The sequence below is a fragment of the Epargyreus clarus genome, unplaced genomic scaffold (assembly GCF_041222505.1).
Source record: "Epargyreus clarus isolate Ecla_fem2 unplaced genomic scaffold, WU_Ecla_fem_2.2 ptg000034l, whole genome shotgun sequence".
In the NCBI taxonomy this organism is placed as follows: Eukaryota; Metazoa; Arthropoda; class Insecta; order Lepidoptera; family Hesperiidae; genus Epargyreus; species Epargyreus clarus.
Window position 1 is genome coordinate 5,313,785 of NW_027332239.1, and position 27,576 is coordinate 5,341,360.

Below are 27,576 nucleotides of genomic sequence, written 5' to 3' on the forward strand. Positions count from 1 at the left end.
CATTTCATTCAATTTATGTATTGTTGAAATAATTTCCGTAATGAATATTCAGTGGGGTCGATTAATTATCATCGGGCTTGTTTATATTTACAGCCGTTGTAAATGGTACTCCTGAGAGGAGATTGATGATTGAAACTTGTGGCATATTGTTATGTAATTTACATCTTTACAAAGTAATAAAATTGTAGTATCTGGTTGGGATTTTGAATTCTTGCCTTTTGTGTTTGATGCTATGAATTTCGTTTCTACCCGACGGCGGTGGGTAAGTTTTTTCGACCGTATGTAAATATGTCTTATTCTTTAGCATGTCCTGCAGCTACAAAGGCTGGAGAGATTTTATCTGAGCGACAGGTTTTGTACAATAAAACCGAATATTTATTAGTTCTTTTTTTATAATAATTATCTGTTTACATATTTTGTCCATATCGTTATTATTCGAATGGCTGAATTGCGAAGATTTTCGAGAGTCGATTCAAGATATTACCATTTCAAAAATATGTAAAGCCTATGTTAAATTTACTATTATTATAATATTATAACTATATTTTGGATAACAACATTATCGTTTACTCTTTGGGTGTTCCCATGATTAAAATTATTTGACACTTATATTTTGTCTGAAATCACTTTTATGTCCCACAGCTGAACACGGATCTTTCCTTATACATACTCTACCATATTGCTTCAATGTAGATTGATGGAAAAGGCACGAGTTACGAACTAACACGTATCGAATGATTCCAAACCTCCCATAAGGCCTACGAGGTTTAACGATAGCTGTCCCACGATAACAACCGAGACCGACGGATTAATGTGCCATCCGAAACACGGAAGCGCGTGAAATCCAACCACTAGCGGTCATCCATCCAATTCCCGAACGCGCTTGACGTTGCTTAACTTTGTAGATCCGTTACGATCTATACGAGCCGCGTGCTTACGTTGTATTTATAAAATGTACATTTTTTTGAAAATTGCTTTGCTAACCTCATCTGTCATCAACTTATTACTATCACATTGCTGGAAACGGGTGTCCTTCTCATAGTGATAATAGTTCAGGCCATAATCCACCGCACAGACCAAGTGTGGTTGGGGAGGTTTCACTTACCTTTGATAAATTGTATGTATCCTTAAAGAAAGTCATAATTAATTTATAATTTGCATATAACTTAGACCAAAACCAGAGTAGTGTCCCTGGGAATCGAACCAGGGAACACCAGTTCCAGACACCGAGTTTCAAACCATGGCTATCATTATGCCAGTAATTAAGTTGTAGATCAAGTGATAAGTTTAATTAGTAAACATATTTGATCAAAGTTATTGCATATAAAGGTACTCATACATAATTGAGGTCTGGGCTGGGTTTCTATTATAATTATCGCAATCTCAAACGGTTCAAAGGTGAGATCTAATGGCTTTGTAAGTTATATGTCAAATGAAATAGTTACGAGTATAAGCTTTCAATCCTTTCGCAATATTAACATGTAAAAGCGTGTACGGCGAGTACACTTGTCCTGTAATTTAATGCTTACAAATAGAATTATTCATTGTTTTATGATCATTAGTTCAATCGTGATTGAAAAGGAATGTTTATGTTTAGGTTAAGCTTGTTACCAATGCGCACCATTTGATTTAGCTTTCCTTAGTGGACTTTTTTTTTATAATATAGGAGTAGCAGACGAGCATGCAGTCCACCTGATGGTAAGTGGCTACTGCCGCCCATGGACATCTGTAATCAACCCAAGATAGGATTAGATATTCCTACCTGAGGTCGGCCACAGTGCACCTCTACCCCTGAGGACTAAGTTGGAACGCCCCGGAAAAGTCTGTCTCCCTTACCACACCCTTCAAACCGGAACACAGCAGCGCCTAACACAGCTGTTATTAGGTAGAAATAGGTGTGGCGGTGGTGCCGCTGGAGTCGAATCACAAAGGGTTCTACCACCTTCTAAATCTATCTGTATGAGATTTGATACCCTAGGTGCCACCATGCATTCGCTTTATGAAGCGCCTCAGCTGCAATATTTAAAAAAAAATATATATTCGGACTACAAGTTTTCGTTTGCGCACAAATTGATATAGAGATTTATTATCACAATAATTTAACTTATTACTCCTTCTCAAAGCTGGGGAACAAAGATAAATCTTATTACCATTCGACCACGAACTTGACGCGACATGCGAAAGCTAAAGGCCATTATTAATAATCAATCTATCTATGTTTATCTAGCAGCAATTGTCAAATTTAGATCTTTTGTAGGCAAAACATTAAATGGATTGATTTTTAATAACGGACATAAGGACGTAGCAACGTGGCATAGTTAGCGAGCCATAAAAATCGCGCTACTTGTCTCTTCGCTTATCGCTAAGTCTATGACCGAGCGTTTAATGTTACAATAATATATCGTTATCCTTCCTAGTCTTTAAGCTTCCGTAAAATTTTCTTAGTATCCAATTCTATTTTAAGATCTTTAAAACAGTTTTACAAGAAAATTCATGATTTCCGTCTATCTCGCCCCAACAGCTGGTAATATCGTTTTAGACGCCTCTCCAAACGTACGACGTACACTCAAGTCTTGAATGCAAGATAAAAGTGCTATAATACTTTTTAAATAAGATTGTTATAACTCTGATAAATAACTGGGATGGGTAAATTACGAAAACTAGTGTTGTTACATTTTTACCATAATTATACGAGTACTGTAGAATTTTGTTCAATTAAAGTAATAAATCGCGTTCATTTAACTAAAAATTAGAAGTCCAGTGAAATATGATGTACCCGAAATAAGTATTAGTAACAAATATATTGCTAATCCTAAAGAGATCAAGATAAACAAAGATTATTTCTAAACAGAACTATTGGAACTATTCATTGAAAAGAATCCGAATGGAAGGAAAACAAAATAATGAAAACTTCTTCAAGTGATTACTTGAAATATCAGAAACTTTTATAGAACACTAATACAGTGTGCAATACAGCAAACACTTTGCCCCAAACAATACTTCAGTTCAGACGTAAGTATTTGGAAACGAGTTGAATGAGAACCGAAGACCAGATCTACTGCAAAAGACCACCCGTAGTGCAATTTCGAAGAATAGCATCGCATTTCCAGTAGAAATAATAAAAGGGGCAGACAGACACGACTGAAGTGTGTCATTAGATTTTCAACGATCTATTTTAGTATGATAGCCGACCGTCGATGGTGTTATTTTTGAAAGATCGTGAGTTTGAGGATGGATTATGGTGGATCAAAGTTTATTGCTCAGTGAAGATAGGGATGCAAGTATACTAGATGAGTGAAAACAAACAAAGTCTATAAATAGCAGCTAGCAACAGCGCGATGTCGTAACAGATTGTTTCAAGTACTTACGTGTCTAGAGTGATGATAGTTCAGCAGAGAAGTGTCTATGTCGTTTATCAGATTTACTAATTTTGTTTAGACGTGTAACTTTCTTGTTACTTTAAAAGCTACTTGGATTATATTGTTAGTTGCAAATTAAAACATTGCATAGTAGTAATTGTTTATGAAAATGTATTATTTCCATTTTGTCTTTAGCAAAAACTATGATATTGTGTCTAACAATATTACCATCATCATCATCAGTACTTCTAAACATGAGTATAAAATTTTTGATAACGAAACTACAGCCACAAAACAAAAATGTTGCAACATTACTTGATGCATAATGAAAAAAAAACATGCTATTCACAAACATCTGCGAAAACAAGGCGTAACTAACGCAATGATTGTGTAGTCACTCGTAACAATCCCATTTTTGTATAGAGTGTAATTTTCCACGGATGCCGTCACTTCATTAGAGCCCGAGTACTAATTGACTAGCTCTTCATTTCCCTTCAAATGAGAATGTAACGCAAATTGGCGGAGAGGTTTGCTTTACTCTACAATTACCATTCAACGATCTGTATTTTTTGTTTTAAATTCCACAAATTGCCAAAGCATTTTTAAGTAAGTAATTTGGAGATTTGCATAGAATTGATTTAATTAAAATGATAACAGAGGGAGAACAAATATTAAAAGAGCATTATTAATAAGTAAATGTAATCAATTTCCAGACGCTGAGTAATAATTTTCTCTGCAAGTGATTAATTTAAGCAAATTGCAATGTACCAAACGAGTATTCATTTCATCATACTAGCAATAAGAATCGTATAATTTAATGTCATGAATGCCGTCGGCTCGAAATCGGCATTCAAGTGTGATAGTAATTACTAAAAGAAAACACAGAGACATTTATGGGAATACAGTTAAAACAAAAAGTGGTCATTTGATCGTTGTCGATATAAACAGTTGAACAATGATTCGGAGAGAAAAAGGTGAGACGACAGATTAAAATTCTTTTCTGAGCAATTGTACCGTAAAAGAGCACCACAAGAACTTGGCAGGCAGCCAACAGGTTTCTTTCTGTGAATCGACTGAGACGAATCGTTGACTTGAATATATTTATTGGGGTCAACTTAGTAGCACACTAAGATCATTTAGCTTTTACTAAGTATACATTGCGCGGAGCTGCCCACATTACCGCTCCCTATAAGGCAGGCCGTCAATTGTCTTGACCATGATTGAACGGTTAGTAAACATCAGTAAACTTAGCTTTGATTTAATTGTTTGTGTTATTCTTTTTATGAAATCGGTAGTAGCAAAGGCTTGCTTGTTTGTTTCTTTCATTTCTTACGGTATGTGATGAGTGTCTTCCATATTCGTGATATCTATTCCATTCCATACGTGATATCAATTTCATAATTAGTAGTAGGCAGTAATTGTCAAATATTGGCATTTAGTAGGTAAAATATTAGATTGATTGTTTATTAATAACAGGCGTCTATGGATGTTTTAGGAGGATGATCGCCTAAAAATAGGAAGGTACACATACACTTACACGTGAAATAAATAGGTATCTATGAAATTCATAACAAGACGTGCAATACCACCATATAGCAGATTGACATGTTTGTGATAATATAACATTAAATGTTCCTTATAATAACTAGTTTCAAATTGAGCACAAAAAATATAATATTCTCTTTGTAAAATTCAACTTCACGACCCCGACGTCTTCAAACAAACCACAAACTTATGTTTTGCTTAAGTTCACTACATTAACATATTAACTTTGAAAGACTTTCCTAAGATTACTGCGAGAATAACTGACTTTAAACTCAAAGGCATCAAGCGAAGTTATAACGTGTCGGTGAAGAAAATTAAACGCTTATTAAATAACTAGCTAATTCTCATGTAAATGATGGCAAAGAAACCCCAACTATGCTGAAGGCTGGAAAGATGCTTTGAACAAAGCCTTTGTGCGCTTGACGTTACCAACAATGTATTAAGGCGGGCGGAAAAGAGTTAAGGAGTAAAATTACACACGCTAGTTTAGCGAGAATGCATTGTAGATCGTAAAGGCATTCTTGGTTTCTGAGGCATTTGTTTGTAAAGTTCTATCGTCTGGTTTATTTTATTTGTAAAATATCGAATGTTACAGATTTAATATAGATTATGTGATAGATATGATAATGATTGCTAGATGTGAAATTAATAAAAGGTAGGCGAAAATTGGATTCATTCATTATTAATAGTGGACGTGAATACAAAATTATGAGGAAAGTGAGTTGAATCCTTTAATTTTTATATCTAACTAGAAAATTACTTTAAAACCAAAAACCCCGAGTACTTTAAAAAGTAAATTAAGACTAACAACGACACCTTTGTTAAAACCTGTCAAACGGTTTGGGCTGGTGGGCTTGGTAAAGAATAAGACATACATATAGGCTCGAAAATCCTTACCCTCCACAGTTAAGCAAAGATCGCCTACTTGTAATGTGACTTAAATCATTCTTCGTCATCAACCTATTATTGTCCCATTGCTGGCCTCGGGTCTCCTATCAGAATGAGAAGGATTAGGTCATAGTCCACCGCGCTGGCCAATTGCGTATTGGTAGACTTCACATACCTTTGAGATTTTTTTTTATATATGTTAATCTCTCAAGGATGCAGGTTTCCTCATGTTTTCCTTCACCGTTTTAAGCAAGTGATAATTAATTTCTAAAATTATTCCCTGTCTTGTCATTAAATCTAATGCATTATCTGAAATTCGTGGATACGTAGCCGTGCGTCAAGATAATACACCAAATAGACATGTCTTGTATTTGTAAATATCGTACACATCAAGTGAAGTCCCTCCACAAGTCTTAGTATTGTTGAAGCATCTTCAAAGTATTGTTTTATCGGTGTTCCATTATTTATCGTTTAGGCGCTCAAATGCGACTTTTATATCGACTGAAATCTCTTTACAATGAATTTACTCTTCCTTGCCTTCATTTACATGAAAAGTGTTAGTGCTACAGTTTCCTTGAACGAGGTTTTAATATTCCACTTTATTTAACCAGCTTTACTAGTTTCCACCCCGTTTAAAACATAACTGAGTTAGATGGAACAGGAAGGGTTTATGCTAAGAAATATTTATGAAGTTAAATAAAATAGGGACATTTGGACATGCTAAATTTTGCCTGTAATTCTTTATAGTCTACGAGTATTAACTGCAGCATTCTTTTTCTGAATTGGTGGAAAAAGATTTGAGTTTTAATGGCCAGCTCTTGTAAGGATCGAATCGTCCATAAGATTTACAACAAGGCTTGACGACTGATATCCAATGATGACTACGGTGACAGCGATACGGTGGCAGAGAAACTTCGCCACTAATGCTCACCCATCTAACTTTTGACCGCGCGCAATGTTATTTAATTTTACAATTCGTTCAAGACAAAACAAGACGTTTACTTAAATTTATTTTTAGAAAAACATCTGTTCATTAATTATCCAATTAATCATTTAATTTAGAAATCCTACTTATTGGAACGTTACCTTGGTCAGCAGGAGGCAATCGACTCAGCAGTAACGTAATTATAAGGAAACATAATGCAGGTAAGCTAACAAATTATCGACATTATTTCCGTCGATTCTAAATTTTACTTTTTCTATTAAACAAACAACTTGATAATAATCAATGATTGTTAAATGTTTTGGCATGTTAGATACGTAGTAAAAGTTTTATATTAAGTTTAAAAGATAGTGTATTATTATTTATTTTGTATAGAGTTAAAAAAATATTCCCGTACTTACAACAAATACTTATGAAATACATATTACGAAAAACCTACAAAGTTCTATTACCACTTTATTTCCATACAAAATCAATATTTGCAGTGACTCATGAGCCTTGGGTAGGTCATAATGAAATTCAATGTTTTCGATTAAGTGATTACATGAAACTAGTTCTCAATAAGGCAAGACTTGATTAGAAAACCTTATCAGGGTATCAGGTTTAAATTGCAACAAATTATCTTTCTTACGTATAAGGCCAGATATTTACTGTAGGAGCATTACTTTGGCGCACTCGATTAAACGTTAATGCAGGTAATGTTTTCATTTGCAATAACGTTCGTATCTTGGGCACGGCATTTATAATTACAAGTTGTAAATTGATTAAACGTTCTCAGAAGGAGAGCTAGAAGCGTGTAATGTAACTTGATTATTGTAGCACCATATGCGGTAACGGTAAAGGAAAACATTGCTAGGAAAGAGTGTTCTTAAAAAATAGATTTAATAGTTGCGCAAAGTCTACCAATTATCACTTTAACAGCACGATGTGAGCACACTTAGAGGAGACCCGTACCCAGCAGTGGGACAGTAATGGGACGCACACACATGGGTAACAAAGGGACATAATCTTAAAAGATTTTCTTTGTAACTTTTTTCTGTTTAAAATATGACACATTTAACGATATTTTTAAACGTTATTTTCAAAAGAATATAAAACCGAACACACTTGGTTCAAAATTTTGCAGGTAGAAATATATTCCAAGCTTGTTCCTAGCACAACAACAAGTAAAAGCACGTCTTATACTGAAAGTAAGTAGAATGTAGTAGGGATGGCAATTCTTTCCGAAAAAAATCGATCCGAATCGAACTGTAATAAATCGATTCACAAAAAAATCGAGGTCAAAAGATCGATTCTCCAAAAATCGATCTTAGATCTTTTCAGCTGAATAGGGCGAAGGTAGCAAAAAAAAGGTAACCAAGAACAAATCACTGAAATACGTATCCGTCGGCAAAAAATGTCTATAACACTTTTAACCAAAGAAAAGATCGATTTTAAATTTTCTAGGATGAAATCGATTGGAATAATCGATTTTTTTGGCTCAAAAGATCGAGTCTTCGATTAGTCGATCAGAGCTCGCCATCCCTAGAATATAGAGCGGTAGTTTTTAAAATTTCGTCATTCCCGTCGACGTTGCCACTAAAGTGAGGCATAAATCTTCTATCCGCCGTGTTTAGAGATTCTGCATATGTTCGCTGAAAGATGCCCATTATGTTTTCAAAAATTGTTCGCCACTTACCGTGCTCTATATTTTACGAAATTTGGGGCGTTCAATTGCGACATCGTAATATTCGGAACGTGTCGATTATTGCAATATCAAATCATGTGTGTTAATTTTCCGTGGCTGAGGAAAATATTAATTGCCCAAGTACGAGTTGAACTCTCAAACGGAGGTTTCCGTACTGATTAATGAATGACTGAATAATGAATGACTGACTAAATATTAATTTTTAATTTTGTTCCATAATTATAGAACATATCAATACGCACGTTGTAAAAAATTAAGTAGTCGCTCGCAATAGATAGATAATATGGATTATATTATCTATTTATTGCGAGCGAGTATTGCGTTTCTATGAGATAGAGTCACCTGTCACAGATGGACTAACGTACAGACGGAGAGATATCACAAGGCTTTGTAATAGGGTTCCATTCTTACTCATTGGATACAGAACCCTAAAAATGAAAAATAATTACGAGGCTTTTTACACATTAAAAAAGTATAGAATTACTAGATGGATCAGGTTACTCCTTAAAAGTAGTAACGTATTAGTGACGAACCATGTATGACCCACTTCAGTTAAGACTTTTCTTGTAAGAGTTGATTGCTGATATCCATACGCGGTAGTGACGACATTTTTTTTTATAATATTGGAGTAGCAGACGAGCATGCATTCCACCTGATAGTAAGTGTCTACTGCCGCCCATGGACATCTGTAATTAATCCCAGATAGGATTAGATTTTCCTACCTGATCCGGTCGGTCACAGATGCACCGCTGCCCCTGAGGACTAAGTTGGAACGCCTCGGAAAGGTATGTCTCCCTTACCACACCCTTCAAAACAAAACACAGCAGCGCCTAACACTGCTGTTATTAGGTAGAAATAGGTGTGGCGGTGGTGCCGCCGGATTCGAACCACAAAGGGTTCACCTTCAAAACTACCACATACCACCGATGTTACAACTTTTTGTTCCAAATGAATTTATAAGGAAGGAAGTGGAGTGCAAATATAATTAGGTAGTAGGTTGCTTCTGTCGATGAGAATGCAAGTTGGATAAATTATTCAAATGCGGACCGTGGGTCGATAAACCCAGACACCGTGACTGGGGAAACACTCATGGCTTATTCAGGATTCGAGCTAAATATAGTCCATACAGTAGGAGTACCTCTTGCCTTTGAAAATTGCACCACATTATCAATGAATAATTTGAAATCAATTACAGTTGATAGAAGTTGTAATTTCTTGGCTCCAATGACATGGACGTCTTGTGATCTTTACATAGTTTATTATTGTCATTATACTCTACGTTTGTTTTTACTATGTTTATCTTATGATCAATTCCAATAGAGGCTCTAAATTCTATAGTAATAACTATTATTGTAGTTTTCTGAACCTTATATTAATAAATAAGGTGCCTGCTCCTAAATTAGAATATTTCAAGTTATATATGAATGTTTTTCAAAATTTATTTGCGTCTGCTATTAAGTTTAATTTTTTGACAGATTTTAAATACTCAATAGGTGTTAGATTTTTCATCCAAAGAGTGTCATAATATTATATTTCATAGTCCTGAAATCCGCAGCAATGATTGTTAATTACTAAATATTCTAAAAGTATTTCGGTTATTACATTTTTTCTAGATAAAATCAATAAATGTTAATATTATATCTATTCTTAAACGTATATAAATGAGCTTACTGCACGCAAGATGTACTTACGCTTATTATTCCTTGTGCCCCAGATACATACAAAGATTACAAAGATATCGGGTTTCTTCGTAACCATTGAACAATACTCCATATTGGCATGAGTTATTGAATGTAGATACTCGTATGACTAAACATATTGTTTACAAATAAAACAAGTTTCATCATATTGTTTGTTCCTCGCTACCTCAGACCAAAAACATATAGACTAGGCCTCGTGAAAAAAAATTAAGCGGAAAAGATTAAAATCGAATCAAATTATTTGTTTCCGAGAATATAGTATTTTTACACTGATCTTAAATTTATAGTGAGTGCCTTGTGTTCTTTCATATTGGGTATGCAAAATTTATCTTAATCAATGATTTATTACATTGTTAATTAAATGCATATTGATTCCCATATTTGGAAAAAAAGAAACAAAAAAATATTTTACTGCCAATTTACTTCGCGTACACAAATGAAGCGCATACATAGTACTTCAAGCTCTGTTATTGCCCGTGTTTGAGAAAAAATCTCATCGGTGTGTTAAGGCTATCAACTCGCACTTGGCTAGCGCCTATCATGGCCTAAACTCACTCTCATTCACTCTGAGAGAAGATCCATGCCAACCATGCAGTAAAAGTAAGGTAAATTGCATCACAAAGACTCATTTCGGATTACCAATTTCGTGTTGTATGATATTATAATGCTTGGACAAAAAGTTAAATGTCATCATCATGTGACATTAAGTGGGCAAATATAATTCCATACAACGCTGCGCAAAACATTGTCTTCTCTTTTTAGTCTGAGCTCGTTACCGGTTCCGACATAAAGTCTTCTATATGTTTTGTAACTTTATGAAATAAGATTAAAAGTACTAAGAACTTAACCAACCCTTTGAACTAGTTGTGTAACATTTTTAAGTTATAAATTGTGTAGTGTAGAACAATTTATAGGTAGGTATTTATATGGCAGGTATACCATTTTATTTCTGTAGTTTATACAACTACTGAGATTATGGATGCTATAAGTACTTACTGCTACTCAAACTGCTAATAAAATTAACTAGTTTCCTTGCGAAGCAATATTATAACTTGTATACTAAAGGTTATACTACTTACTAACAAACATTGTTACACGATTATTAATATTACATTACCTCTAACGTCGGTTACACACGAGCGACATTTTGTGCCGACGACAGCGAACCTTGATGTAGTTTTACAGGTGGCGGCAGTCGACGACTCCGGCAGGCGGCAGTCACTGACGACAGACACCGACAATCAACGACAGTCGGCAATCGTCGCTGATAACAGGCCGCGATACACACCATCGAACGAAAACGGTCGCTGGCTACATATGCCGATAGTTGGCGACAAAAACTTACGACAATTACCGGCAGTCGGCGGCAGTCGCTGATAACAGACGACGTGGAGACATAGGTTGTCGACCGTCACCAACGATATGCGGCAACTGGCGGCGATGATGGCTTAATACAGTCAGCGACAGTCGCTGACGACAGATGGCAACAATCAACGACATTTGGCGATATCAATTGTCACTCTTGTATTAACCCTCTAATCTACTTACCACATAGTCCTTTCAATTCCTGTAAGTAATAAGGAAGTTTGTCTACGGTACGTGTTATTGCAATTATCGTTTCTTCACCTCTTCATCGATCGCGCTGTAGTACTCGATCGGTCATCGTTACTCGGAATCGTATAAATGTTTCCACGTAGTCGGCCAGGAATAAGTCTGCACAAGATTGCCTTAGTGCACTGCTTACCTATATAAATGAGCAACATTTTGAAGCTTTTGTAGTACTTTGTTTTAAAAATATACCTACCTTCTCTCTATGATGCACACGTATTATTTTCAAAAAATAAATATATTTTCGAATTGAACATATTTTAGATTTAGATTTCGTTTTATTAAGTAAATGCTTCTATTCGAAGAGATAACGTAATGATTTATTTTGATAAGTGGTCACCTAACATGGACAGCAATTTTTATTTTATATTTTTTTATAATGTAGGAGTAGCAGTCGAGCATGCAGTCCACGTGGTAAGTGGCTACTGCCGCCCATGGTCATCTGTGTAATCTGTAATCAACCCTAGATAGAGATATTCCTACCTGAGGACACACCTCAGACAGGTGCCACAGATGCGCCGCTACCCCTGAGGACTAAGCTGGAACGTCTCGGAAAAGTATGTCTCCCTTACCACACCCTTCAAAATGAAACACAGCAGCTCCTAACACTGCTGTTATTAGGCAGAAATACGTGTGGCGGTGGTGCCGCCGGAGTTGAACCACAAGGGATTCTACCACCTTCAAAATACAGTTAAAGTTCTAACTCAGTTTGGCCAAACACTCTTTGGTACATGTAAAGACTAGCGTAGCTAATCTTAGTTTAAGTATATCTGCTTTGATATCCGAATCAAAGCAAAATACAACGCGTATCACTGTTATTAAACTTCAATCTAAAAGCAGAAATGAGCTGTAAAACGATGCCTCCAGCCTAATTAAATTAAATTGTACCTTTGCTTTAATTGTATGACGTACAATGTATGTAATGCTATAGCTAGCAGCATTTAATATAGATAATAATTAAAAGAAAACCAAGAAATGTTCATGAAAAAGCTTCGCTTTCATCGTCAGCAATATTTTTCTGAGTGATTTATTGGAAGCCATGCAAGGACAAAGGGAATTGCATAGTCTGCAATAACTGGAACAAGTCGAACTTTCAGATCCTTACAAAGGAAATAAAGTACACCTGAGACCTTAAATGGTTTTCATATTACCATATTATGGGTATAAAATACCATTTTTTTAGGAAGGGAAGGGAAAACGATCATGGAAAAATCATTACGCCCTCAATCGGAAGCTTGTTGGGTTAAATCGAAAAACTTTAGTCAGAGTTGATTTGAACGACGAGGACCCTTTGAGGGTTAACTGGCATGCAACTGCCATATATAAACGTATATCGTATAAATGTTCTTCGGTTTTTGACGTGACAACGTCTCATAATTCGATGGAGCCGGCTGCACGCACCAAAAAACATGACTCATGCGGCGTTACCTCGCTCTGAGGCGTTCCATTTAGGGTTTGAAGTGCGCGATGCATCCGCGTGGACAGCTGCTATACAATAATACATTTGCATGTTTTCATCAAGTATGAAGTGCACTGAAAAGTCAATGTGGTGTCAATTGTTTATAGCAACGATAATTGAAAATAATAATTTTCTTATGACGTTGTCACGTTCAACTATCGTCAGTAAACCGACTTTAAAGATAACCGATTTTTTTAACAGCACAACTTGCGCTGTTGACAAAGTAGTATATGATCATATTGGTCTGACACTTAAAGTATTCCGAATTCGATCCCCGATAAGACATCACTAAAAGATAAATTTAGATATAGGTATATTATAGGTTCAAATTTTGTGATTTTAACATCCATGACAATAATTCACTTCATCCACTCATATTTTATAATCGTTGTATATAGGTAGATTATAATACCTAATACGGTGGGATATAAGTATAGAAAGCGTAAATACGCCCCAGTTTTAAGTCTATAGTAGGAAACTTACAAAAATGAGGCGTTCCAGTTTGGTCCTCAAGTGCTCCAACACATGTTGACTACTAGGTTAATGGGGATAAAGAACATCCCGTTCACCGTCGTCAGCCCATTACTGACCCACTGCTGGGCACGAATCTCTCATAGTTGGTGTGATCAGGTTACAGTTCAGTGCGCTGGCCAAGTCAAAGATTGATGGTCATCATACATTTTTGAGAACGTTTATAGAGTTATCCGGCGTGATGGTTGTGTCAGGTTTTCCTCATCTATTATAGCACGTGATAATTAATTTCTATAGCGATAATTAATATAGCTCACCCTTTAAAAATTATAAATATGCTGACTAGTTTCACTAAAGCTATAAAGTTGTTATTGAAATGAGTACTTATAAATTTCTAGACACATTTTTTCTTTTACTACCGAATCGGCACATTAACAAGTGAGTTAGAGCTGCAGCTCAAACCCAGTTTGAGCTACTGTTTTACATCAAAGCCCAATACCGACAGTATTAAACCAACAATACGATTAATATTATCTCCTCGTCTGCGAATCGTTAAAATGTAAGTCATGGAGCTTTAATATCTCAATGTCCGTTTTATTACTTCAATGAATTTTACTGCGACATCTCAGTGGTTTTCCCGAACGCCCAATAAACTATATAACAAATTGAAATCACTGCACAGAGTTTCTATGAAAAGCCCTTTGGAAATTCGGTCATTTCCTACTTTCCTAAGTTTATATTCCGATTACCATTCATCCATATCATCTGTCGTATGAATGTCGTGTCGTGTAAAACTTCACAGTCGTGTCGCTCTTTTTTCATCGGGAATGACTAGCGTATGATAAATGATAAGGATTGTTTGTTCAAAAGTATGGGTTTGAAAATGTATGAATGATTTATTACGGAAAATGTTTACAGTTTTTCTTTTATTTCGTAGCAAAGACTGTGGAATAAAAAGTAAGAAACAAATATTTCTTTGAAAAATTTTAAGTAAGAGTATGAAAACAACTCTTCTTTGGATTTTTAAACGGAATTACAAACAGCATTAAATAAAAATCGTCTACAACATAACTGATTTATTATGACTGTTGTTAGTACTAGAGTTCAGATTCCTGGTAGGTAAATCAGTGATAATTTTAAAGCTACTTGAGTTCTACGTAGTGGACTCCGGTAGCATCACCACCTATTTCTATCTGACAATAATTATAAAAAAAATTAACAAAAAATATAACCGACTTCTATGTCATTACAAAGTAAAAAATAATTCAAGTAAATGTTGCTTTAGTAGGTACGTAGTTCTGAAGTCGGCTCTCAATATATTTCGTTGGATAACGACGTAAACAGCGGGTCCAATATGAAATTAAGAAATACTCGAGTTATTCAACTTTAAAACAAATCAGGTTTTTCCAATTTTCCGGGAAACCTGGTAAAAATTTTAAAATTTCCTCCAAATGGGGCCTCCTGTGAAACTAGCCGCATACAATGGTGTATGAATTATGTCAATCGGTCGCGGCATCGTGGAAAAATCACTGGTCATACATAAAAATAAATATATATATACGCGTTGAATAAATAATCTCTCTTCCTTTGGGAAGTCGGTTAAAAATCAGTGTCAATCATGTGTTCTTAAAGTCCTTGTGCAACAGCTATCAGTAACCATCAGGCAAGTGCGTGGATGTTTGCAATTTTTTATCTACACTAATGTTATAAAGAGGAAAACTCTGTTTGCTTGTTTGGTTGTAATGAATAGGCTCAAAAACTACTGGACCAATTTTAAAAATTCTTTCACCATTCCAAAGCTACATTATCCACGAGTAACATAGGCTATATTTTATATGAAATATATTTGATAAATAGATTTTGAGGCGGTACAAAGTTTGCCGGGTCAGCTAGTATTTAATAAAGTAATATTCGTCGTAAATGTCACAATTGAAGTCAGAAGGTACGTACGGTCGAGTAGCATGCACTTTGCTCCCGAAATTAGATCGGATGCGACACGCGATCATCGAGCGAGCCAATTAGGATTTCATAGGTTTCCGTTCCGCATCCGTCAGAAATTTAACGCTGACCTACAATTAATTGGAAACTAAATTGTGCAACTGGATTTGAAAAAAATAAACGTATTTATTTTGTAATAAATAAATGTATTTATACAGAAAAGTTGTAAGTAAGATTTTTAGCAACGTGACTTGGTCTTCGTATCTTTCTCAGGAAAAAACCTTTAATTTAATACCCATTTGATATGGGTGTTATGGTCATCGGTGGCGTGCGCTATATTCGATTTCACTAATTACAAATCATGCATTTTCATCAAAGCTAAACGTTTGCAAAATTTCAGCGCAGTAGGTTGGGGTTAATTGGTTTAAAATTTTGTTGCACGATTTAACCCTCAAACATCTAAATATGTATATATAACTGACTGATATAGTGATCTATCAACGCACAGCCCAAACCACTGGACGGATCGGGCTGAAACTTGGCATGCAGGTAGATGTTATGGCGTAGGCATCCGCTAAGAAAGGGTTTTGATCAATTCTACCCCCAAGGGGATAAATAGGAGATGAAAGTTTGTATAAATGTTCTTAGTTAATAATATTACTTCGTAACGCGAGCGAAGCCGCGGGCAAAAGCTCGTATACGACATATGATCTAACAAAGTAAGTTAAATAGCTTAAATAAGCTTGTAATTAAGTTACTCATGGATATCTGTAACTAACTCCAATAGGTTTCAATGCATAGTGCGTGTCTGGACTAAACGTATTGTCAGCGAGCATTTGCTTTTTTTTCACCACCATCAACAACATCTGTTCACGTTGGACCAATAATACGGCGTAGTCTAATATTGTACCCGTAGTATTGTTAGCAGTCGATTTCACGTTCACAGTTTAACTATTTGAAGGTGGTAAAACCCTTTGTGGTTCAACTCCGGCGGCACCACTGCCACACCTATTTCTACCTAATAACAGCAGTGTTAGGCGCTGCTGCATTCCGGTTTGAAGGGTGTGGTAAGGGAGACAGACTTTTCCGAGGCGTTCCAGGGGCTTAGATCTCAGGGCTAGCGGCGCATCTGTGGCCGACCTCAGGTAGGAATATCTAATCCTATCTGGGGTTGATTACAGATGTCCATGGGCGGCAGTAGCCACTTACCATCAGGTGGACTGCATGCTCGTCTGCTATTCCTGTATTATATAAAAAAAAAAACTCAGTCAGTGACTATACGTATGAACACGCTGTTAAACTATTGTTAAAAGACAGACAGAGATATTGCGGTTGTGCCATCGCAATGGAATCAAATACTGGGTTAAAAGTTAGCATTATTATTTTCAGTCAGTATTTTTTATTTATTGCGTACATTATGGTGTACAGTGAATACCACTTTCTGTAGTTTGCACTGTGTAAATATAAATTAGCTTTAAATTAATTAAATGTGGTGTAAAGTTTAACGAGCTGTATACGAATTAAAGGAGATGTTTCATTTTCGGCCATCTTATGTACACTATATCTAAAAAACACGAATAATTTGTATAATTGAAGAAAAATACACATATATTTTGATAACGTAAAGTATTCCTGTTTAAAAATATTTAAAATAAGCATTCCTCATTGAAATATTAAATATGGCGGAATACTGTCAATGTCAAGTTTTCAAACCTGTCGATGTCGGTCAGGGAACCTATGTGTACCCCACACATAGGATACTATACTCTTTGGATGTCGGTAATTCTGTATTTCGCTGTTTTTGTCGTAAAGTTATTGTTACCTTAGTACTTTACAACCTGGCTTTTGTTTTGGGTATCCCGTCATTATTTCTGAATTTAATTAATTATTTATAATAATTATAACAAAACCACCTTTTAAATAGTATCTGGTTTAATAGATGTAAGTGACATGTCAAATTAAAAAAGAAGAAGTTGTCAATTTGATATGTGTAAAAGTAAACGTTGAATAAATATGTACTGACGAGAAGATTCCATTTTAATCCTGAATATGTTTCTACTCTGTGCTGCTTACGATTTTGGACTGATTCTACCTTACTTGTTTACCCAGCTTATGGACTCTTGTGATTTTCGTGCGATCGCTGTGGATTGTGTTGACAAGGATTCAATATCATCAGGTAAAATATACATCAGTTAGTTGTATTAATCGTGAAATAATCGTTAATAATTTTAAACTAGAGAGGCTAATCTTTTTACATTTCTCTTTTTTTAGATAATTACATTAGCAAGACAAGAACATTCTTGGGATGACAAAATAATCAGTTATTATTGCAACTGCATCGCTGGGAAACAAACCGTACTCGTAGGTAGTTGCGCTCACATTATGACCATTGTTTGACGTTTGGGCTGAGCTCGTCACAGGATATTACAGAACCTGCTACATGATTGGATGAAAATATTGATAAGGGAAGATATTGAAAATGAATAAGTAATGTATCTAAGTGAAGAATAAGTAAAATATTATCAAATGTGTACTTAAAGTTGTTTTATTTACACACTTAAATGTTTTAACTAAAATAAATTGGTATAGAAGTACATATTTTGGTATGTTTGTTTTAAGTCAACATTTATGAAAGTAAATATAATTAATGTTTATCAAATATAGGCATTGTTTCTCAATACATACAATACAATATTTATATATCTACGCCCATTCGCATAAAATATATTAAAAAGTGTATAATGTATATAGTAAGTTAAAATAGAATGACAGATGACATTATTACTGTAATCACTACCGCCATGATGTTTTTCCACTGTTGTGTTGCAAGTTTAAGTGTAAATTATTGTTTTTTTAACAATTAAACGAACATGATTTGAAGAAAATGAACCCCTTCGAATTGTTCTTTGCAAGTTTTCTTAGTTTTTACTATAGTGTACAAAAGGTGGCCGGGAGCCAATACATTTTGAAACATCTCCTTTAACTCAAAAACATTAATATTTATACTCCGTGTCTCTGTCACCATTAACGGAGAAGTCGAAATAATAATTTCCCGTGAAATTTGGTATTTGTTTCGTCGCCCTGTCAGATCCTGAGCTAGACAGTAATTTTGGACATCGACAGACAGACGCGCCATTTATCAAAATAAATTCACTCAGTTCTTTCCCTTTTTGTTTGTTGCGTGTTTTTCTTCCATTAGCACTTCGAATTTTGCTGCCAGAAAAGTATTAGGGAAACGTAATAAAGTAGGTATTATTCACGAGTTTCGCGCCTTTTATGTCTCGGTATCGTGCAAGCATATAAGTTTGGATAATGGTAGTTGGGTGCCCTTTTGAATCATAGACAGACATTTCAATATTGTATTAAATTATCCTTTGATCTAAAGAACGAGTGGTTATCTATAAATATAAATAAAATTGGAGTCTCTATATTTAATATTGAAATAACCGCTTTTTACTACATGCATATGAATATACACGGTACGTACACCAAAATAACATTTTTTTACAATTTTTGTCTGTCTGTCTGTTTTTTCTGGCTAATCTCTGAAATGGCTGGACCGATTTTGACGGGACTTTTGGTAAGTAGATGATGTAATGAGGAGTAACTTAGGCTACTTTATTGTTTAGAACTAGCTGTGCCCTGCGGTTTCACCCGCGTTAGATTTACTTTTTAACGCGGGTAAAACCGCGGGGCATAGCTAGTCGTAAATATGTCAAGTTTTTAAAGCACTCTATAGTATAAACGAGTACATTCAATTACGTTGTATTGAAGCTAGTAAAATTGTAAATGTCCGCACAATATGTAAATTAGTTGGCTAATGTTTGCACAGTTGACTTGTATGTAAAATACGCGTATTTCATTAACCAATATGTATTTGGGCGATTGAGTTTCGGTCATGATTAAATGTTTTAAAGATAGCTTAAATAAAGTTATAGACACGAAATTATTAGCTACTTACCATGTGTGAATATTATTATTTGTTGGGGGTATCTCCCATGAAATACTTGAATCCAGCTATTTATTTTTAATTAATTCCAAGACCTCCACAAACATCGTCCTTGACATCTGCCGTTTCCCGCCACAATCCCCTTTTGTTTTTTTTTAATCACGAATACAGTGTTACAGCCGATTAAATATGTGGCCAATATTATTTTTCGAGTGAAAGGTTTTAAACTTATTTTAATTTTATTTATTTTTATAATGTTGAACTAACGCTACTGCGTTACATTTATATATTATTTATACGTAACATAACGTACATATTTTATTACGTAAGGTTACATATATTATTGTACCTTACTAGGTACAATAATAAAAGTAACCTTACACATTTACAATATCTAATTACGTAAACTTGACAAAAAAATACACATCTACATTACTGGCACTGAAAATATTAAACAATTAAACTCAAGTATAATATTAACAAAACTGTTTATATTCATTTACAAAAGCTTGTAACAGCGAACACTTAATGACTATGAGGTAACATGCACTTTGAATTAATGAGACTAACAGCAAAAGTTTGCACTAGCACTGCTTAAAGTATACACTGAAACAGATTTAAAAATGAATCTCCTAAATAGGGGATGAAAGCTGATATAATCCTCAGCTCATTCAACCAGCTACATAATCAACTAGAGCGGAAATACTGGTATATGGAGCTCTATTTGGCTCCATGATTCACGTGTCGCATCAGATCTAATTTCGAGTGCAAAGTGGACCAGACACGGTGAAACCGGTGCTCTAAATTCGTTCACCGCGACATTTCAGCTCAAAGGGTAAAAGTGACTAATTTACTATGCGCTTTACGATAACTATTAAATTTTGAGATACTGCCCGTTTGTAGGTTGGAGCTTGTTTATGAAGACATTATCAAAAGGTATATTTTGGTTGTAGTTTTGTTAATTAATCCTATTATTGCACTGTTTATTACGAGGTTTTGATATTCAGCTCAAAATATATTAACTTGGTAATATAGAGTAATCGCAACTTTACTTAATATTGACTTACTAGTTACTATGAAATTACTATTGAATGCATTTATTATTATTATTTATGACAAATGATGAATAATTTGGTTAATCAGTGAGGTTACTTAGCAGTGAAATAGGTAAAGAAAACTATGAATTGTTTTTAGTTAGTAATGAGATACTAATAAATAAATATTAAAGGTGGTAGAAAACTTTGTGGTTCGACTCCGGCGGCACCACCGCCACACCTATTTCTGCCTAATAACAGCAGTGTTAGAAGATGCTGTGTTCCGTTTTGAAGGGTATGGTAAGGGAGACATACTTTTCCGAGGCGTTCCTGCTTAGTCCTCAGGGGTAGCGCGCATCTGTGGCTGACCTCAGGCAGGAATATGTAATCCTATCTGGGGTTGAATACAGATGTCCGTGGGCGGCATTAGCCACTTACCATCAGGTGGACTGCATGCTCGTCTGCAACTCCTATATTATAAAAAAATACAACCTTTAAAATTATATAACATAACTTTAGAAATTAATGGCCCTTAAATCATACCTAAATCATACTTAAATTGTCAATGTCATATGTCATACTCCAAGTCTAGTTAGCGTGTGAGCTTCTGTTCCGTATGATAAATCAGAGCTCATTATCTTGCGACCAGTTCGTTTATTATGATTGACATCGCATCTGAGCTTAGTCTAATTGGGAGTATAAGATTTCGTCGATGATTGTTTCGTATCGGTCTAATTTAAATAGTGTTATAAGAGACATTGCAATGTGAAGTGTTTGAAATTAGCAACTTTGATCGGTTCTAACGACTAACCATTTTTTAAAGTCACTCATAGATATTATAAGCGAGCCGCACTACTTCGCTGTAGATGAGATGCTTGCTCGTGGAATTGGGAATAGCAAATACTTCTATTACATAAAAATATGCAGGACTTTTAACCCTTTCACATTTATAGTTTAAAATTTAAAATATAAAAGTACTAATCTATTGTCTACTTCAACATTACGAACTCAAAATCACGTAAGTTTAATCTCTATATTTTTAATAGTATCCTGCCAATAGTCTATACACGATCTAATTTGTTACATTATTAGATATTATTTGTAACTGAATAATAACATAATTTAAAACTGTGTAATAGCAATTAAGCGTATTCTTATACTTTTACTAGCTGACCCGGCATGCGTTGTGTTGCCATATAAATAATGTTAAGGGTGAACAACCCTTATCACTTAAGGGTATGAAAAATAGATAGTAGCCGATTCTCAGACCTACTGAATATGCATATGAAATTTGGTGAAAATAGGTAAAGCCGTTTTGAAGGAGTACGGTAACTAACATTGTGACACGAGAATTTTATATATAAGATATTTATTCAAGTTCTATACTAGTTGTCAGCTCAGGTACAATATATATAATATAGTCATAAATGTTATAGAAATTATACCCCCATATAAAAGACCATTTTATTCACAGACTAAGAGACTAATTTTGCGGGAAGACCCATCTTACTGAAGTGTAGCAAAAAAATTCGGCGTGCATTTCCCAAGTCCAAAACACTCGTTCCCTCAAACATAACGAGGCGGATAATAGCCGGCGCTTCGTGGTCCTTTGTGCTTGCTACCCTTCTAGTTTGATGTGGTTCCAAGTGGGGGTTGGTGAATTCACGCCTTTGATAATGTTCGGAACTTGGCGAACATGATGAACTTTTAGGCATGTGGGTTTATGATAGTTGAACCCAAAGATGGTTTGGATTGGGAAGGACTTGAATTATAGTGAGTTGTCTCATGGTTAGCATATAGTAAGCATTTAGTAGAGTTGCATATTAGTCGTGAGTGTCAAGATATCATAGCAATGCCAAGTTTCTTTTACTTGCAAATAAAAGTAATTTTTTATTCAGGAAAAGGTCAGCATTAATTAGTTGACTTTATGTGGCAGGGAATTGAACATGGCATTTTATAATATTAATAGTGAGTAGGTAGTAATAAAAGTTTTTTTTTTATAATTTGTTGAATAATAGGAGATTGGACCTTGTGATATAAGAAAGCCTTAATATATTAATTATTGTAATTATTTTTTTACTTTTATACGTACCTACACTTTTTTGTTTTAATCCATTTTTCGTAAAAAGCCGTGAATATTTCGGCGTACCGTCAAAACATTCGCTCGTTTCAAACATCTCACATATAATAGCCATCTAGATGAGCGGCTGTCCTACTTACGACGTTCGTTTGCTCGTCCTTTGTGATATATCAACTAGCTTGTACGTGTTCTTTGCCTTTTATAGACGTATCTCGTAATATATGTGGGAATGGACAAGGAAAAGCAATATTTACATAATAGTGCAAGAAGCTCCGTTTGTTGATACTTGTATGTGTAGAGTATATGTTTTAAATTTTAAAAAATTGATAAAACTTAAGCATTCCATAAATAGGGGACAAATTGAAAAACTCTCTTTTTAAGAAGTATGTTAAATAATGTCTTCTTAAAATGTTTTATAGCATGTTATCATTTTACAGTAATCTTAGTATTTGAAAAAAAGTTGAGTCTAAATAAATAAAACCTGTGCATCGTCAATACCAATTGTATAATATGTAGGTACCATGTAAATTGACGCCTGTAATCTATCAACCTTAAGCAATTTATGCCATAGTTCTAAATTTGACAATTAATGTACGCAAATCAACAAATTCCTAATTTTTGTGGACAAACATTTATTAAGATTCATATTTATTAGAGTTCCGTACAAAAAATAAACAAACGTGACCCTTATTATTTATTACTAGCTGACCCGGCAAACGTTGTACCGCCTCAAAATCTATTTATCAAATGTATTTCATATAAAATATAGTCTTTGTTACTCGTAGATAATGTAGCTTTCATATGGTGAAATAATTTTTAAAATCGGTCCAGTAGTTTTTGAGCCTATTCATTACAACCAAACAAACAAAGTTTTCCTCTTTATAATATTAGTGTAGACTAACGGGCTTGAAAAAGAATAAAGTTTAAATAAACTATTAACATAAGAATAACAAATATGTTAGTAGGTATTGTTATTCTAAAGGATATACGGTTGAGTTCTACAACTGAAATAGGTGTCCTAGAATTTTCGGAGTTAAGTTTTACACTAGTCTAGCCACTAAACTAAGACATTCACCTGTCCCATAAAGATGGTACTCTTTAACTACGAATAAAAGCGGCAAATTTTATTTTAAACAAAGGCATTCGGTTGTTAAAACATAAATAAGAAATTTAAATTTCAAGTACTTAAGAAGTCATTAAAATAACTTATTCCATATTACTTTATCTTTATAATTGTTACTACCTAACAAACTATGTATTATATGTTTTACATTAAAATTATCTGTTATTTCATACTAATTATAATATTTTTTTTTCAGGTCCGATAAAAAGCGATATACGTAAGTATTCCGAATTTGATTATTCAAAAATGTGGTTTTAATTAAATTTTTAAGTTAATAACTTCTGACATCAAAACCCATTTTCCGAAATATCTCAGAAATTATTTTCCATTCTCTACGATTTTACAACGTTATATACGTTTTAATAATTAATTATCGCAAAAATATTGTGAAAGATATGAATACATATAACTTATTACCAATTAATTAATTTGATGTATGTCGATAATAACTCTGATAATGTTAACGTTTTGAGTGATAATGTTGTTAAAGTAAGTTATTAATATTACCGTATTATGTTTCCTTGTTTATTTTATATTTAAATTTAATCAGTTTTAATTCATAGGTAACAAATATAAATTGACGAATAAACAGAGTTAATACAATTAAATTCAAAGGGTAAAGTAGGTACAAAGAAGAACATGTTATAATTATTCTAGTATTATATTAGGGTATGATAAGGTACAGGTTTTGATTTCACAGACCTGTGTAAGTTGTACGTGTCCTGAAAGCTTTTCTTCGCCGTTGAATTATGTGACTTTTTTCTATTCGAATATAAGTGCAAAAGTCACAAGTGCTTACATAGGATTCAAACCTGGTATAGTCCGCGTAAAACTAGTCCACTCTGAATATAGAAATGAATCGCTTCGCCGAAGTAAATTGTATGACTACAGCTGGTCGCAACAATTTCTGAGCGGACTAGCAGTTTGGCGCAGACTATACCTGCAGTGTAAAACACCGAATTTCGAATCTCTAAGCTATCACTATTACATACACGAAAAGGGCAATATAAATAAATAACCTTACACGTAAATTGACTATTCAGTACATATCAATCAACAAAGGAAAACTTGGACAATGTTGACCTCAACGTATTATGTGGAGAATCAAATTGAACACCATTGAATCAGTAATGTAAACATTAAATTACCTTTCATTCTAACTCTAACACGACGCCATCACGAGGCATTATGCTAAATACTTTTGAAAAAAAAATGTTTTCTACACTAATAGCTCGACAGTAGAATGTTTGTGTGTCGTGGGTGCAACAAACCAACACCCAGATTCAAAACAGAAATCTAAAATAATCATTTAGATATTTGTCTGGCCGGGGATAGAACTAGGAACCCTTTGCTACCGGGCTTAGATGACAGCTCCGCCACTTAAGTCGTCAATGCATTTCGTTATTCAATTTAAAGTTTGATGTTTATTCTTTCTGTATATAATTGAAGTAATTTAATTTTTGATCTGTGAAGGGTAACATCATAAGGTACGAGTATTTATGAATGAGACTTTTGAAAAAAATGGTCTCACTATATGTGTCTATGCCTCAGCTTCTGTGGCCGACCATAGGTGGGAATATCTAATCCTATCTGGGGTCGATTAAAGATGTCCATGGGCGGCAGTAGCCACTTACCATCAGGTGGACTGTATGCTCGTCTGCTACTCCTATATTATAAAAAAAAATGTGAAGTCTACAAAGCACTTAGGCAGTGTGGTGGACTAAGGCCAACTATCTTCTCATTCTGAAAGAAGATCCGAGCCCAATAGTGGGTAAGTAGTTTTAGCATATGACTGTTTTTCATGTAAGTCTCCACATGAAGCTCTATGACCACATTCCACTTAACTGTCAAATTTCCAAAAGTCCATTATACCGTTTTAGTCGCTGTGGTCGTTTAGTCACGTCTTTGAGCATCCTTGATCGTAAGTGGGTCAAAACTGGATTGTCGAAAATTGTACTTATTAGTGTGATAATGGAAGATTGTAGATGTACAAAGCTATTTTAATTTCAATAATTAACTGAAATTGCACTGAAAACTGAAATTATATACTGAAACTGAAATTATAATTGTGAGTGAAAATATAATAAATTAACAGCGAAAAAAGTAATAATAATGGTAAAATCACCATTTTTTTGTTTTCAAAACATATATCATGTATAGGTAGTAGAACCCTCCAATCGACTCCGAATGCACCATCGAAATTAATAATATTTCTGCCTCGTAATAGGAATTAAGCATTTCTAATTCGAAGGGTGAAGCGGTAAAGCTGGTAGCATAGTACCGATCTAATCCTCAGTGGCTCATGGGTTTAATCTCCAGACATATCTTTTTTTTTGTTTACGAGGGGGAAACCTTCAAAAGGTTCCCTGTGCCGTGGGAGCGGCACGGGATTATGTCTGATTCTTACCGCACTAAAACCCCGCCGGTGGCCGTCCTCGGCGCTGCGTTGAGGACTCCGGGATCTCCAGAGGAACGCAACCAGAGTCCTCTTAGCGCGATTCCCCATCGGGCTCCGCCCAGGTGAGCGTGACGCTCACCACACCGTCTGGTGTGCACAACGGTATGCGACCACACATACCGCCGTCCTTCCCGGGGTCGCTGTCCGGGCGAGTTGAGCTCCCACTCTCACCACCCGCAACCCCGGAAGCCCCTTTTAGTCGCCTCTTACGACAGGCAAGAGATACCGTAGCCCTATTCTGGTCCCGGAACTATAATCTAAATAATGAATTTAGATTTCCGTTATATCGGATCTCCGATTATCCGTATATGTGTTTGTCATAGTAAGTGTCCATGGCGCCTAGGCCACATCGAAGTATGTGGCTATGATTTTTAAACTGTAGTACGAGTATTAGGATTCTGTACCCAAAGACTACGAACGGAACCCTATTACTACGCCTCCACTGTCTGTCCATCTGTCCGCCTGTTACTAGGCTCTATTTCTGGAACCGTAATATATGAAAACTAGAATTTTTTACAGAGTATGCATAACTGTGGCCGCTATAACATAGCTATACTAAAAATAAAAAAAGTTTCAAAATAAATGGGTCCTAAACCGTATGTAGACAGTTCAATTTTTTAACAATGAATTTACTTTTTTTTATAATATAGGAGTAGCAGACGAGCATGTAGTCCACCTGGTTGTAAGTGGCTACTACCGCTCATGGACATCTGTAATCAATCCCAGATAGGATTAGATATTCCTACCTGAGGTCGGCCACAGGTGCGCCGCTACCCCTGAGGACTAAGCTGGAACGCCTCGGAAAAGTCTGTCTCCATTACCACACCCTTCAAACCGGAACACAGCAGCGCCTAACACTACTGTTATTAAAAAATAAAAATATGGTGATACAGAACCCTCCATGTGCGACTTGCACTTGGCCATTTTTTTTTATGTGCGCCACACAGCGCAAGGACAGCGTATAGAAGAGTTCATTGTGAATTCTTTACGAGTCGTTAAAACGCCCATAAATTGTTTAATGAGATTATTAAACTGCGGCGAATGTTTACTTATCAATGAAACTCGGAAAGAGGTCGGCCTAAATGCGGTCTTTGGACACAATTAGAGATGTTCTGACCTATTATAGCGTCGGTTGAATTGACAGTTATAAAATATAATTTGGAAACTTGTATCTACGGCTCGGTACCTACCTAAAGATTAATAAGTATAGTTTTAAAACTAAAAACCACGCTAAAATCGCACAAGGGAAATCGTTAATCCTGATTCCTGACAATCCGGATAAGGAGAATGGGATAAAATTATTAAAGTCGTATATTGTCATGGGTTCTTGATAA

At 35.0% G+C, this 27,576-nt stretch overlaps 1 protein-coding gene across 7 annotated transcripts in view; it reads left to right on the forward strand.

Moving 5' to 3' along the window:
* Window positions 1–27,576, forward strand: part of LOC140756002 (uncharacterized) — a 283,632-nt gene that overhangs the window by 38,886 nt on the left and 217,170 nt on the right. For 6 of the 7 annotated variants that reach the window (XM_073091382.1, XM_073091388.1, XM_073091385.1 and 3 more), the window contains exon 2: window positions 23,981–24,001. The exons of the other annotated variant lie outside the window; for it this stretch is intronic. In XM_073091382.1, coding sequence (XP_072947483.1) covers window positions 23,981–24,001 — 21 coding nt within the window. The remainder of the gene's footprint in view (window positions 1–23,980; window positions 24,002–27,576) is intronic. 7 annotated transcript variants of the gene reach the window in all.